Source organism: Trichomycterus rosablanca, chromosome 4 (genome assembly GCF_030014385.1).
Source record: "Trichomycterus rosablanca isolate fTriRos1 chromosome 4, fTriRos1.hap1, whole genome shotgun sequence".
NCBI classification, from domain to species: Eukaryota; Metazoa; Chordata; class Actinopteri; order Siluriformes; family Trichomycteridae; genus Trichomycterus; species Trichomycterus rosablanca.
The window spans coordinates 2134603-2149714 of NC_085991.1; the positions used below are offsets into that span (position 1 = coordinate 2134603).

The 15112-nt window shown below is 44.3% G+C and overlaps 1 protein-coding gene across 2 annotated transcripts; it reads right to left on the bottom strand.

Annotated features, from left to right (window-relative positions):
* Window positions 1–1615: 1615 nt before the first annotated feature.
* LOC134312104 (phosphoglucomutase-1-like) lies at window positions 1616–15104 on the bottom strand. 2 transcript variants are annotated; one of them, XM_062993785.1, is made up of 11 exons: window positions 13640–15104; window positions 11841–12003; window positions 10420–10566; window positions 9127–9252; window positions 8040–8230; window positions 7767–7921; window positions 7160–7275; window positions 6529–6664; window positions 3667–3850; window positions 3431–3562; window positions 1616–1763 (listed from the first exon to the last, which is right to left on the bottom strand). In XM_062993785.1, exons 1-11 carry the CDS (start codon window positions 13895–13897, stop codon window positions 1674–1676), a joined length of 1698 nt encoding a protein of 565 aa, XP_062849855.1. In that variant the 5' UTR covers window positions 13898–15104; the 3' UTR covers window positions 1616–1673. The 2 variants fall into 2 exon arrangements, with proteins under 2 accessions (XP_062849855.1, XP_062849856.1); XM_062993786.1 differs by having other exon boundaries at window positions 11841–11999; window positions 13640–13707.
* Between the last annotated feature and the right edge of the window lie 8 nt (window positions 15105–15112).

The following is a 15112-nucleotide window of genomic DNA, read 5'->3' on the forward strand; positions in this document are numbered from 1 at the left end:
GATGCGGTCACAAAATGGGCATTCATTGTGGGAGATGCAGTTTACGTATGATTTTACATTGTATTTTAAGACAATCATACGTCTTTTAAGCTCTCGCGGGCCTCATAAAACGATGTGGTGGGCCGGATTTGGCCCACGGGCCTTGAGTTCGACACGTGCACTAGGGCCAGACACCCATACAGTTTATACTATATTTTGATACTCAGCTATTTAAAATGTAAATAAAAACTAAAATTAAAAGAGATTATAGACTGTAGCTCTTAATTAAAGTGAGTCATAAATAATTATGATGGAAAGTTAATGATAAGTATTTTGGTGCAAAGCCTCTGTTGCCAATTCCAGAGATCAACGGTAGGATGTAAATTTGCTTTTTCAGCACTGTGGTTTAATTTTGGCCCATTTTATTTGATAAAACACCCCTAATTCCCAGAGTTTACACTGGTCAGGAGATTGAAAGCTTAAGCAATACAAGCACCCTCATCATCTTGTCTTGGGGTGCCGGAGCCTATCCCTGCTTTTCAACGGACACAAGGCACACAGTAACACCCTGGACGGGACGCTAGTCCATCGCAGGGCAGACACACACACACACACTCACCTATAGGGCAATTCAGTGTCTCAATTTAACCTGACTGCATGTTTCTGGACTGTGGGACGAAACCGGAGCTTCCAGAGGAAACTCATGCAGACACGGGGAGAACATGCAAACTCCGCACAGAAAGGACCCGGACCGCCCCGCCTGGGTATCAAACTCAGGACCTTCCTGCTGTGAGGCAACAGTGCTACCCACCTAAATAATACAAACATCCTAAAATACGACATGAAACAATGTTTTTTATACTTTTTTATTATTGTTATTGTTAAAGCACAATGAGACTGTATGGAATATGAAATGTGCTTATTGGATAATGGACAATAACAATCCATTAAGAATTCAGTCTGACATACAGTGGGGGCCAAAAATCTGAGACCTCTTGTAAAAAATGCTTCTATTTTGCTTTGTTATTGAGTTTAATTCATTCAATTTTCATTCCAAATCATGAACATCAAAGCTTTCACATAACACCTTCACTTCTCACTATTGGCTGGAATTTAAGCCAATAACCAGTCTATAACCAGTCATGTGTTTAATTTTGAAACTAATGTTTGGATTTAAACTCCTAATATTAATGAACTTTATGTTTGTAAAAGAAATTAAGTAAATAATCTCACTAAGCAACGTTGGACTGAATCAATGACTCGACTGAATCGTGTGTTAACCGATACATTGCCGTTTATGTGAAAATGCAAATGCTGGTTGAAAATCGGTTCAGTACAAGCGTCATCGAAATGATTCGGTTCTTTTGTGTGGCGCTATTGTGGACCCTAACCTACCAGGTTAAAGTCGAAAGTTTATATACACTTGTACTCTTTCAAAGTAAGGATTTTGATCATTTCTGCAACTGTTCGTGTTTCTTTTTTATCACAGAACTATAATTACTCGACGCAACTAAATGATTCAATGACTTAAGGACTCGATTCTCTAAAGTGAATCATTATGCATTGTCAGTCGTTAAGACAGAAGATGGCGCACGCGCGCGCTCAAGAAGTTGAGAACAGATCAGAAAACAGAAACAACTCTTTCAAAATGTAGTTTTATTAAAAAAATACACAAAGACGATCATAAATGTACATCATGTCACGACAGTGGGAGTGTTTCTTCCCGTTCTCTCACACAGCTGGGATAACTTAAGCGCGATATTTACAAGCTCGGCCAGCTTCACCTGAGGAACATCAAAAAACGTCCGTTAAAACAAGGTTAGGGATAAAGCGCGTTTAAATTCTGTAAAAAGTGCACTAGGTAGGGATCATGACGTCAGTACTCTAAAGCATACGTAGGTTACTTATCTAGGGAGCTTGGAGCAATTTGAAACTAATTTTGCTCGACTAATTCCTAGCTCCTCAAGCATGTAACGCGCACTTCTAAGCACACTTCAGGATGTAACCCAGCATGAGTCTGGTGATGTTATTCTATATTTGACTTTCATTTACTTTAATCTGACTGTTGTACTGGTTTGTGTTAATGTCTGTGTGCAAAGTTCAGACATATCTCTGAGCTTATTGCAGATCAGTCGGGTACATTTACATTTTCAGCACTTAGCAGACGCTTTTTATCCAAACAGACTCACAGTTGTGACTACAATCCAAGCAATTGAGGGTTAAGGGTCTTGTTCAAGGTGGGGCTTGAACAGACAACCTTCTAATGACTAGTCTGGTACCTTAACCACTAGGTTACAGCAGCCCTGTAAGTACAAAGCGACTAGAAAAAGGTGACTGAGGTGCAGTTCAGCGCCTAATGTTTGTGTAACTGTTGTTCATGCTGCTTTCAGGTCATTCTGCAACTCTCTTTTTGAGTGGATTGCATTAGAAAGGCTATTATATGAAGCAACTTTAGTATGATTTCTACTCATTGCACATCGTCATAACTTATTTTTCATAAAACTGGTGTAATATTTACAAGATTTAATTATTTTAAACACCTTACATACATTTTAATATATTTCCTGAATGATTTTTCCAAGCCATTTCTATTTTCTTTAAACGTATTGTAGCGTCAGTGGGAGGAGCCGTGGTATCCAGGCTTACCGTCAGCGTGTATCCCAGTGTGGGAGACTGGGTGGCTGCGGTGAGAGCTGGATAGGTAGCATATATGTTTGTCTGTTGTATGGATGTATGTGTGTATGAATGAGTGTACGTCCTAAACCACTGAGAGATCTGCCAAGGGCAGCTCACTCGAGGCCCCGACGCTCGCCTTCCTGCTCGCCGGCGCCACATTGGTGTCAGAAGTGGGATTGTGATGTCTGGGTGGCTCTGGTGGTTCGGTGGGCCAATATGCCCGATCTGTCTGAGTGCGCTGGCCCCGGGGTTGTTGCGAGGGCATGGAAAGCCAGGTGCAGCAGGGGGGGTGTTGAAACAGCGGCTCGGCAGTGTAATGGGGTGAGGTCCGGACATGGAGCCACCCAGTGGTCGCTGGTGAGTAGGTCACCGGGACGGTTGACCTTTAGGGAGGGGGCTATGTAGCGTCAGTGGGAGGAGCCGTGGTATCCAGGCTTACCGTCAGCGTGTATCCCAGTGTGGGAGACTGGGTGGCTGCGGTGAGAGCTGGATAGGTAGCATATATGTTTGTCTGTTGTATGGATGTATGTGTGCATGAATGAGTGTACGTCCTAAACCACTGAGAGATCTGCCAAGGGCAGCTCACTCGAGGCCCCGACGCTCGCCTTCCTGCTCGCCGGCGCCACAGTATGTTTACATACTTTTTTTGTTACCAAGTCAAAATACAATATGAGCTGGAGGTTTGCACTTGACGTACGTTAAATAACACAAACAAATGTGCTTAAATACCACCTTGTTATATACCTTTCTGTTCATATCAGCAATGTTTTAATACCTGTGGGTCCAGGAAGAGATTGTTTACATCTTTCTCATAGCTGTCGACGTAGAGGTGAATGGTGGCACTTAAAGTGGTTCCACTCAGACGAAATATGATGCGTGAACCACCTTTAAATATGATCCGCAGGCCCTGTAGAGAGTGACGTTAGTACAGCGCCATGCTTATTGGTCACATGTGATTGTTTCAGCTCTATAAACAAAATCTAATGGAAGATACAGACATGCTATTTTCACCTGGTTCTTTGTGATGCTTCCGTCTATCGGATCGCTGTACTCAAAGTTGTCGGCTTTCTCCACTTCGTAGGTTTTGTCTCCGATGGTAAATTTCTGCCCAGTAAAAGCTTTTTCTGTAATGATCACCTCGAGATCCAGCATCATCTCCACTGCCGTGTCTATATCCACATGCTCGTAATCATATCTGACGGGTATTAAAAACAGTTCATACTGGTGGAAATTATTGGTTCAAACCAAATTCACTCAACAGAACATTATTATACTGGAAGTAGCCTTTATGAGATGAAATGAAATGTTATGAGGTTATGCTTGATTAGTATCAGTGGGGCCCCATATGTGCCAAGGAAACATTTACCATTCCATTACACCTAAATTGGTGTCAAACCAGTTTGTTTTCATGAATTTATATTCATGAGTTTAGATCAAACCTGCCAAATGCATGATGAATCAGAAATCAAGATTCAGGCCAGCCAACATTTTTCTGATCTGTAGCCTCAGATTACTGACTTTTACAGACATGAGTGCAGCCTGATGTGGCCCTGTGTTGTTGTGTCTCTCTCTTCTTAAGGTTTACATCTTTTCTTACATGTGTTGCTGTGTCACGATTCCAGACTCTCTGTGCTCCTACAGCTCCTGAGCTCCCAGAGCATGTGGAGTTTGTTTATGTGTCACGCCCTTCTCTCAGGGAGAGCTCTCCGTCTCAAGCCGACGCCCTTCATTATGATTAATCCCCCCTGCTAATTAGCCCCAGCTACCCCTCATATAAGGGTATTTAACAGGGGAGCTGGGGAACAGTCTTGGGAGATTATGTTGGATTTGTTTGGTTTGGCTCTGTACGGTCTCCTTGCTCCTTCCTCCTTGCTCCTTCCTCCTTGCTCCTTCCGCCTTGCTCCTTCCTCCTTGCTCCTTCCTCCTTGCCCCTTCCTCCTTGCTCCTTCCTCCTTGCCCCTTCCGCCTTGCCCCTTCCTCCTTGCCCCTTCCGCCTTGCTCCTTCCTCCTTGCCCCTTCCTCCTTGCCCCTTCCTCCTTGCCCCTTCCGCCTTGCCCCTTCCTCCTTGCCCCTTCCGCCTTGCTCCTTCCGCCTTGCCCCTTCCTCCTTGCTCCTTCCTCCTTGCTCCTTCCGCCTTGCTCCTTCCTCCTTGCTCCTTCCGCCTTGCTCCTTCCTCCTTGCTCCTTCCGCCTTGCCCCTTCCTCCTTGCTCCTTCCTCCTTGCTCCTTCCTCCTTGCTCCTTCCTCCTTGCTCCTTCCGCCTTGCTCCTTCCGCCTTGCCCCTTCCTCCTTGCTCCTTCCTCCTTGCTCCTTCCTCCTTGCTCCTTCCGCCTTGCTCCTTCCTCCTTGCCCCTTCCTCCTTGCCCCTTCCGCCTTGCTCCTTCCGCCTTGCTCCTTCCTCCTTGCTCCTTCCTCCTTGCTCCTTCCGCCTTGCTCCTTCCGCCTTGCCCCTTTCTCCTTGCTCCTTCCGCCTTGCTCCTTCCGCCTTGCTCCTTGTGCCTTGCTCCTTGCTCCTTGTGCCTTGCTCCTTGCTCCTTCCTCCTTGCTCCTTCCACCATGCTCCTTCCTCCTTCCACCATGCTCCGTCCTCCTTGCTCCTTCCTTCTTGCTCCTTCCTCCTTGCTCCTTCCTCCTTGCTCCTTCCGCCTTGCTCCTTCCACCTTGCCCCTTCCTCCTTGCTCCTTCCGCCTTGCCCCTTCCTCCTTGCTCCTTCCGCCTTGCCCCTTCCGCCTTGCCCCTTCCTCCTTGCTCCTTCCGCCTTGCTCCTTCCGCCTTGCTCCTTCCGCCTTGCTCCTTCCTCCTTGCTCCTTCCGCCTTGCTCCTTCCTCCTTGCTCCTTCCTCCTTGCTCCTTCCGCCTTGCCCCTTCCTCCTTGCTCCTTCCTCCTTGCCCCTTCCTCCTTGCCCCTTCCTCCTTGCTCCTTCCTCCTTGCCCCTTCCTCCTTGCCCCTTCCTCCTTGCCCCTTCCGCCTTGCTCCTTCCGCCTTGCCCCTTCCTCCTTGCCCCTTCCTCCTTGCCCCTTCCTCCTTGCCTCTTCCTCCTTGCCTCTTCCTCCTTGCCCCTTCCTCCTTGCTCCTTCCTCCTTGCTCCTTGTGCCTTGCTCCTTGCTCCTTGTGCCTTGCTCCTTGCTCCTTCCTCCTTGCTCCTTCCACCATGCTCCTTCCTCCTTCCACCATGCTCCGTCCTCTTTGCTCCTTCCTTCTTGCTCCTTCCTCCTTGCGCCTTGCTCCTTCCGCCATGCTCCTTCCTCCTTGCACCTTGCTCTTGTTATTTTAATTTAATTAGCTTGGCCTCTCTGTTTCATCCTGTTTGTTTGGTTTATTAGTTCCTGTTTAGCCCTGTTAGCCTTGTTTAGCTCTGTTTGTTCCTATTTCCTCTCCTGTCTATCTCTGTTCGTTTGTTTCTTAGTTAGGTACTGTCTGTTTGTTTCTGTTTGTACCTTGATTCGTCTTGTTCCTGTTTGTTAGTCTAGTTCATGTTCAACTTTGTTCTTGTCCATGTTCTGGAGTCCTGTTTAGTGTTAGTCTGTTAACTGAGCTTAGGGTTTAGGTTCCTGTTTCGTGTTTAGCATTTAGCTTAGTTCATGTGTGTTTAGCTTAGCAGTTAGCATAGGTCTTGTGTTTTGTTTTTGTCTTGTTTATACTTGTCTTCTGTATCTTTATTATTAAATACATTACAAAACATCTCTGAGTGTGTCCGCCTCTCTTGTCCGTCACAGCCCATTAAGTGTTACATGCCGCTCACTATGGTCGTCTAGAGTTAAATGTTACTTAAATTGAAATGGTATCAGCTCAGTAATATTTTAATATTCACTTTTGTAGTCTTTGGGCACAGATTTGTTAGATTGGATATTATTTAGACCTTTGGTCAGTGTACCTGGTGTAATAGTTCCTGCCGTAGGTTTTCCAGTGATGGATCATGACCTGCTCGACACTTTGCTTTTTGTTAGCGAGAATGGAGAGCCAGGTGAGCACGGCCCAAAGCCCGTCTTTCTCACGGATATGGTCTGCACCTGAAACATGTAGGTATATTTACAATATTACTGTACTGATAAACTCTGTGTATTAGGAAATTAGAAGATGGTGATGACAGAACATCTCTGTATAGCTAACATCCGAGATCACACTAGTGTAGTTTGGTTACTCCAGTCCTAATGAAATAGATGTGGTCTCTAAATCTGTCGGTTCCAAAGAACGAGGTTTCGTTTGTGAGCGTTAAAGAAGTTCTGCTAGTTCCAGTGAACGAGGCTTAAGCTCTGTATCTGTGTATTTAATAACAATAACAGTGGTTGAATACTTTCTCTTCATCCACTATAACCTCCTGCATCATAACATGTTGATTCTGATTTATTTTGGGACACAGAGCAAAAGCTCAAGAGTAATAAGGGAAACCTGCTCTACTCTACACGCCACTGGATAGTTTCATCTTAATTATAGATGACATTTACAAATCTAGGGTCAAGGTCTAAGTATAAACCATTCACAGGCTCGTTACTGCATTTATTTACCTGTGCCAAAGCTCTCCTCTCCACAGAGAGAAAGTCGGCCAGCGTCCATTAGCTTTCCAAAGAACTTCCACCCTGACGGCGTTTCATACAGCTGAATCTTGGTAGCTTTAGCCACACTGTGTAGAGAGTAAGTCTATTAGCTTTCTGGCTGCTGAGTTTATTAAAATCACAACACAAAGGAAGTAAGTATAGCAAACTGTATGGCCAAAAGTAAGTGGACACTCGTCCTAATGTTGGAGTTTTGTTTTTTTAATCCATAACTATTGCTAAATCAGCTTTTTACGGCAATTATTTGAGAAAGGTTCTTTCCTGTTCCAGCATGACTGCCCTTTACGAGGCCTAGAAAGAGGCCTAGAGCTCTGACCTCAACCCTACTTAACATTTTTGGTATAAATTGGAAAGTCAATTGCAAGCCAGGTCTTCTTTTGACTGAATAGGTACAGATTCCTACAAAGACACTTGTGGAAGGTCTTTCCAGAAGAGTAAAGGCTGTTGAAGCTGAGCTGATAAATGTTTATAGTTTTTAAATGGGATGTCCAACAAGCTTTTGGTTAGAAGTCCACATATTTTGGCCATATGATATACCCCTTCTAAAAATAATATTTACTTGTCAAGTGCTCCACTGGTGGGCATAGTTCTAGCAAAGCCTCTCACCCCCATGTGCTGAAAGTAAGGGATGCAGAAGACGTTTGCAGCAATGACAGCAACCGAGTCGGAGGGGTTAATGAAAAATCCATGCTTCCCCAAAATCATGTTCCGGTCCTAGAGAGAAACACGCAGGGTAAGATTTATACTTATTATTAAATTATATTATTACCACCGCCCTAAAATCACATGGTTTTAAATAACATAAAAATACAGAAAGCTCAAAAACACCCACACCATCAGCATCGAATGCAGCTCCGAAGTCATACCGGCCACTTTTCATGCTCTCAATCAGATCAGTAGCATAGGTCAGGTTTGGATCTGGACACTGACCACCGAAGTCCTCCTGAGGGATGCAGTTGATGGCTGAGTTGGCAGGAGAACCCAGCTCTTCACACAGGATCTTTTTTACATACGGGCCAACAACTGCAGGGACACGGGGACACAATATCAGACTGTACAGAGACACCAAATAAATAAATAAAAGCTGCAATTAAAAACCAGAGACTGTGGACCAAAAATATTTGGGTTGATATTATTCTGAAGATGTAGAAATATTGTTGAAACGCAGACGTTCTCATGCTCATGCACCCGAAATTAATTCTAACCAGTTTGGAAGGCAAATCAACACGCTGTCTTGAAAGGTTCCTTATTTTGGCCAAAGTTTGACTCGGATGTTCCTTTTAATCACTCAGTACTGAATGCAGGGTGGAAACGCTATCTAAATGATCCAGCCTTGATGAAGTACACAGATATAAGTGTCTGTCACTACAATACACATCCTCCTCACACAAATCGTCAACAGTGGAGCCATCCCTGCACCACCAGGGCTGATGTTTACATCTGGTTTTAATATTCTGCTCTGTACCCAGGGTCTAAGCTTGTTTGGAAAGAATGTCACTTTCGAATTGCGTTTGCACCAGTCTTGTGTGGTTCGGACTTCTTCACTAAAGAATCTGTTGAGTGATTCTGGCTTAAACATGGATGGATCAGTGCCTTCTAAATGTGGATCTAGAAATTACCACAGCATTAGAAGTGACTGGGTCCCAAACTGCACACTTGTGACTAAATGTTATGTTTAATTGGTGCACTTTGAATGGTTTGGTTATACACTATGTAGGACATAAGATGTGGTTTAGGACGCAGTCTGGAAATCACTTGTAAAGAGCGTCCATGTACAGAAAGAAAAAGTCCACAGTCACACACTCTAGACCCAGGTTTAAGGGTTCAACGCAAAACCGCAAGTGTTAGAACAGCCTTACTGTTTTTGTAAATGTAATGTCATTGTATCTCTGGACAGTCCAGTAGTTTAAAGTTCCCACCTCCATGCATGGCGTCTAAGCGGATCCGTATGTGATTCTCGCCGGACAGCAGTTCCTTCAGTGCCGCGAAGTCAAAGACGTTCCTCAGCATGTTGGCGTACGATTCCACCGGGTCCACAATCTCGACTGAAGGAAAATTAACCACACATCAATAACATGTCAAAGTAATAAGTAGGATATACAGTATTATTGATTCCTTCTCGATTTCACACCTCATTAACCAAAGTAAATGACAACACATTTGACCCCAGTGTCTGACCTCAGAATGGCACGTGTCTCGCTAAGGTTGTGTTCATGACTGCTCAATCTGAAAATCTGACTAGACAAATGTGATTTGTGGAGAATTAGCAGGGTGAAAATTACTTCTAACTAAGAGAAACATCAGTGTCCATCTAATATTTGCCAAAACAAAACAGACCATTTTAGACCGGAATGTCTGTATCATAAGCAGTGGCGTGACTGGAAGCTCATGGGCCCCATGATATATATATATATATATATATATATATATATATATATATAAATTTATTTATATTATAACTGCTGTATGCTGATACCTGATCAACATGAATTGAAGGTACTCACTCACTGTTTTACTTAACGAAAATATTGTAATATAATAATAACAACCATGCGAGTGCAGCCAATGGCGGGGGGTGGGGGGGGCGGGGGCAGTGCGGTGGAGGCTTTAGTTTATGACGGGCCCCAGTGCACCTGCCCCCCGGTAGTTACGTCCATGATCATAAGGGTCTTATTATTTTTGGCAAGAAGCAAATGCAACACTTTTATAGCGAAAACATCCAAGAGACAAACATGCCGATGGCAGTGTGATGTTAAAGGAGGTTTTCACTCCAGGACCTGGATTACTTGATATAATTGAGAGAACACTAAATTCCACTCTATTACAAAATGATGTAAGGCCATGTGTCTATTAGCTGAAGCTCAGGTGTCATTTCTGAATTCCCTAATGACCAGTTCTGATCCAAAAAAGATGTGGCAAGACTTGAGCAGTTCATACTTGGAAACTGATTTAAACATTGTTAAAAGTTAAGCAGAGTTACTTTATCTGATACAAGAGTGGCCTGCACACTGGATAGTTTTGTCCTTTTGTGTCCATTGCTTGTGTAATGTCATGTTTTATTTAATCTGCATTTATTTACTTTAAGAAATACACAACAATGAAGGAAATCAGAAAGGATTGATTATTGTTTACATCACTGAATCTAATCGTTTTTATTAATTTACATTCACCAGACTGGTGTGAATTATCAGAAAAGCTGAACATGCTTTTACCTGTAAATGGCTTAAATTTGTTCTCCAGGTCGAAACTCTGCCTGCCGATGGTCGCCAGGTCCACTCGGAGTTCAGGGCAGATTGCATACTCCTCAATGCTTCTGCTTATCTGGAAGATCTTTTCAGTCACATCCTCGGGTGCAGGACCTGTGTTTCAGAAAGATCTCAGAACCACTTAAATTAACCCGAAGCTGCCGACTGTCGAGTCACATTATTATGACCACTTCCTACTTTTGACGGCTGTGGCAGCTTTATGATCTGGGGATTGTTTTTGTGGCATTCTCTGGGCCCATGCATCCATGTGGAAGGCACTCTCAACCGATTTGGGTATAAATCAATCCTACATGCCGATTGTCTTCCCTGGGGCAGATGGGATCTTACAGCAAAACAATATATATATATACAGTACATGCCCTTGCTTGAATCCCAGAAATTTTCCAGATCTTGTTGTGTCTAAAATGGCATTAATGAAAATATATCCTGAATTACAGGGGCTGTATTTGGGGGTCTGTGGATGGGTAACACCTTAAACACCTGAGAATCTAAACATGAGCACCGTGTACAAGAAGGACTTTGTGTATCCGGATCTATTCTATGCAGGAAGCAAATTGGAGGCCAAATTGCACCTTGTAGGTGTCTATTAATTACATGTGACTATAGCTACACAATGTTTGTTGGTGTTGGTGCTGCGCCACAACACCAACAGGACCAATCAAAAAAGGGGCATTGGCTGGAGACAGAGAGCTCTCCCGGGGAGAGGGGCGTGGCACTTAAACAAACTCCAAACTCCTAGACAGGCTGGATATGTGACAGTAGCCCCTCCAAAAGTACGACTTCCGGCGTGCCCAAACAAACTAACAAGGTGTAATTAGCAGCGGGGACCAATCATAATGAGGGGCGTTGGCTTTAGCTTGTGCTCCTGTAAAGAGAGGGGCGTGGCACCTACACCAACTCCACATGCTCTGGAAGCACAGAGGGGCTGGGCTCGTGACAGCTTGTACTTCGGCGCTTCATATTAGGTGCTATTGTGACGAGCAACCACTCGTCCACTCACTCAACACCCATTTAAAACCTTTCAACATGAACAAATGCTTCATATTTTAGTGTTAGTTCAAGTGTAGCGCAAGTAAGTGGCTTAAAAAGTGCTTCAGAGTCCTGTGTTGTCATAAACCACGATGGAAAAGACTGGAATGATTTTATTGTAGGAATGGATTATTAATATTAGCATCTGTTTTATTATATAAATTAGTTATTAAGAAGTAATAACAATAGGTCAAAAAATCAGGTCATCATGGACTAACACTTTTTTTTTTACTGATTTTGTTCCTATGAGCCGCCCCAGGTTCAAGAGGTTAAAGGGGTTCAGGTCAGAGATTCGACACACACCCTGTTGGTATTAGCTTAAACTTTTTTATTTTCACCTCCATTAGCCGTATTGAACTTGATGCCGAAGTCGCCGTCTGGTCCTCCAGGGTTGTGACTGGCAGTGAGCAAAATTCCACCAATAGCCTTAAACTTCTTGATCACACAGGACGCCGCAGGTGTGGACATGAAGCCGTTCTGACCAATCACCAGACGACCTACCTGAGACAGGTGAGCACGCCAGCACAGGTAAGAATTTTACTCCTGCTAAATAACACTGAACTTTTTACAGTCTGCATTTCATTACATCTCAACTGTATGATTATTTTCCTATGGGCGTTACTTTGTACATTGTGGCACTGTTATACTGGAACAGAAAAGGATCTTCCCCAAACTGCTGACACAAGGTTAGTAGTGCACACCTCTCTAGAATGTCATGTCATGCAGCAGAATTAAGGAACCCTGGGCTGTTTATCCTCCACCGCACTTTACATCTAGCGTTATATATACATATTTTTGTACACCATTAATGGTGGAGATTTCTTTGAGTGTTTTACATCAAACAAACATTATGGCCAAAAGAATATGGACACCTACACAGTTGCCTAATCTGGCAAAGCTTTCAACATACACTGATCAGCCATAACATTATGACCACCTCCTTGTTTCTACACTCACTGTCCATTTTATCAGCTCCATTTGCCATATAGAAGCACTTTGTAGTTCTACAATTACTGACTGTAGTCCATCTGTTTCTCTACATGCTTTGTTAGCCCCCTTTCACCTTGTTCTTCAATGGTCAGGACCCCCACAGGACCACCACAGAGCAGGTATTATTTAGGTGGTGGATCATTCTCAGCACTGCAGTGACACCGACATGGTGGTGGTGTGTTAGTGTGTGTAAAGTCAGAGACGATCGCTCATCTATTGCTGCTGTTTGAGTCGGTCATCTTCTAGACCTTCATCAGTGGTCACAGGACGCTGCCCATGGGGCGCTGTTGGCTGGATATTTTTGGTTGGTGGACTATTCTCAGTCCAGCAGTGACAGTGAGGTGTTTAAAAATTCCAGCAGCGCTGCTGTGTCTGATCCACTCATACCAGCACAACACACACTAACACACCACCACCATGTCAGTGTCACTGCAGTGCTGAGAATGATCCACCACCTAAATAATACCTGCTCTGTGGGGGTCCTGTGGTGGTCCTGACCATTGAAGAACAGCATGGAAGGGGGCTAACAAAGCATGTAGAGAAACAGATGGACTACAGTCAGTAATTGTAGAACTACAAAGTGCTCCTATGTGGTAAGTGGAGCTGATAAAATGGACAGTGAGTGTAGAAACAAGGAGGTGGTTTTAAAAGAAACAGAAACCGCCCTTTCCTAAAGTTAAGCCTATAATTTATTTGGCATTATTAAGTCTATACACCAGAATTCAATCATTAGGATCAGTGTCCACAATCCACGTGTATCATGATATTCTCTCTAGCAGAGAAACCTGACTGGCTCACTCGTGGTCAGTGTCATCGTGTAGAATTTACCCCCGAGGTGTCAAGAATGACAATCTGTGTGGCAGATTTAGAGCTGGACAGAAGACAACATAATAATTACGTCTATTTAAAGAGGTGGTGGTTTTATAGTCGGCCTGCAGCTGGCTCCTGCTCATCATATAATATTAATAATAACAAGCTGCAGCGTGTTGGAACTGTTTATGCATAATAAAGCCACTAAACAATGTCCGGAAGCTTACATTACATACATTACAGCTCCTGTGCGTTAAATAAATAAATAAATAAATAAACAATGCAGACTTCCAATCACAAAGCAGCGTTTAGTGTTTGGATAAAAGAAGCAACTGACCCCATTGGCTGCGGCCATCTGAACGATGACCTGGATGGCAGTCGTGTTAAAGTAACGCCCATCTCCTCCAACCACGACGGTCGAGCCTTGGCGGTCTCGCAGGTCAATAGAAGAGAAGACACTCTGCACGAAGTTGTGCAGATAGTTTATCTTGGACTTGAACACGAAGACCTTCCTCCTCAGGCCACCGGTGCCGGGCCTCTGGTCAGGATACGGAGTGGTGGGGAAATGCAGCACCTGCAGCGGACTGTCTTCCATCGCTCGAGGAGAGGAGAAAAACCCGAATTGAAATGGGGTCAGCGCTGCTGCACGCTCCTTTTTCAAAAACGGAGGGGAGGGAAGCCTTGTGGTTCTCCTGTAGCTGGCAGCACCAGTCGTTAAGGGCCCAAAAATAGACTGGCAGTCAAGACGGTAACTGAAGAAGGGTTCCTGCGGACACTTGTGCCCGGGCGTCACTGTCAGACTTCCCGCTCATGCGGCGTCATAGAGACAGGATGCCTGAGATGATCCACACACTGAAGGACATGGAGATACCACAATTAGCACCTAATCACCAGTGAAGAGGCGCAGCGTGGCGTGAATAAGCCATTGGCGCGGTGGCACCTTGGGACACATCTCAGGCAGCTGGGATGTAGGCAGGCCGAAGATCTGAGCACCACTTGTGAACGAGCTAATTTTGATAAGCCTCACAGATTGGTGTCGTGCAGGTGATGGACAAAATAAAAGAAACCTGGAGCTATGCAGCTACATGAAGCAGGTTTTAAAATCCTGGGTGGTTTGTGATGGAATGTGGGAACTGTTTTCTGAAGCGCAGACTTCCTATAAAGACTTTTAAAAGCTTTAACCCTTTATTGGTCTCAAAAAATATTTCTTTGCATTTCTTAGTTCCTTGGGATGATACCAACAATAAACAATTAATATTTTTTACTAGTGCAAACAGTATTTTGTCAATGAGCTGCTACTAAACAGTTAAGACGATCACAAAAATGATGTAACTTTCATGGATTTTTTTCCCCTTTTTCTCCCTTTTTAGAGCGTCCAATTGCCCGATTGCGTCACGCTTCCTCTCCACCAATGCTCACCCCCACTCTGATTGAGGAGAACAAAGCTAACCCACGCCCCCTCCGACACGTGGGCAGCAGCCATATGCATTTTGTCACCTACACTTTGACGAGTGCAGTGCAGCTCAGCGTTGTGTACGGAGAGACACACCCTGATCAGCACTCTTTTCCATCCAGAGGTCGTAACTGCATCAGTTATGAGAGAGTCCCTATCCGGCTTTAATATTCTGCCCATATCTGAACAACAGGCCAATCATTGTTCATGTGGCTGCTCTGCTCGATACGATGTATTCGAGATCCCAGCCCTGGTGTTCCAGCGTGTGTTTTTACTGCTGCGCCACCTGAGCGGCCGATGATTTTTCATTTAGGTTAGAAATGCTGTTTTCTTAAAACCACAGGGTTTAACACACAT

Bases quoted from the DNA above. Each gene is read 5' to 3' on its own strand.
- LOC134312104 (XM_062993785.1), bottom strand. From the start codon at position 13,897: ATGGAAGACAGTCCGCTGCAGGTGCTGCATTTCCCCACCACTCCGTAT. The intron at 10,567-11,840 runs GTGAAAATAAAA...TCTGAAACACAG, and splicing joins GTTCAATACGGCTAATGGAG to GTCCTGCACCCGAGGATGTG. The intron at 8,231-9,126 runs GTGGGAACTTTA...GTGTCCCTGCAG, and splicing joins CTTAGACGCCATGCATGGAG to TTGTTGGCCCGTATGTAAAA.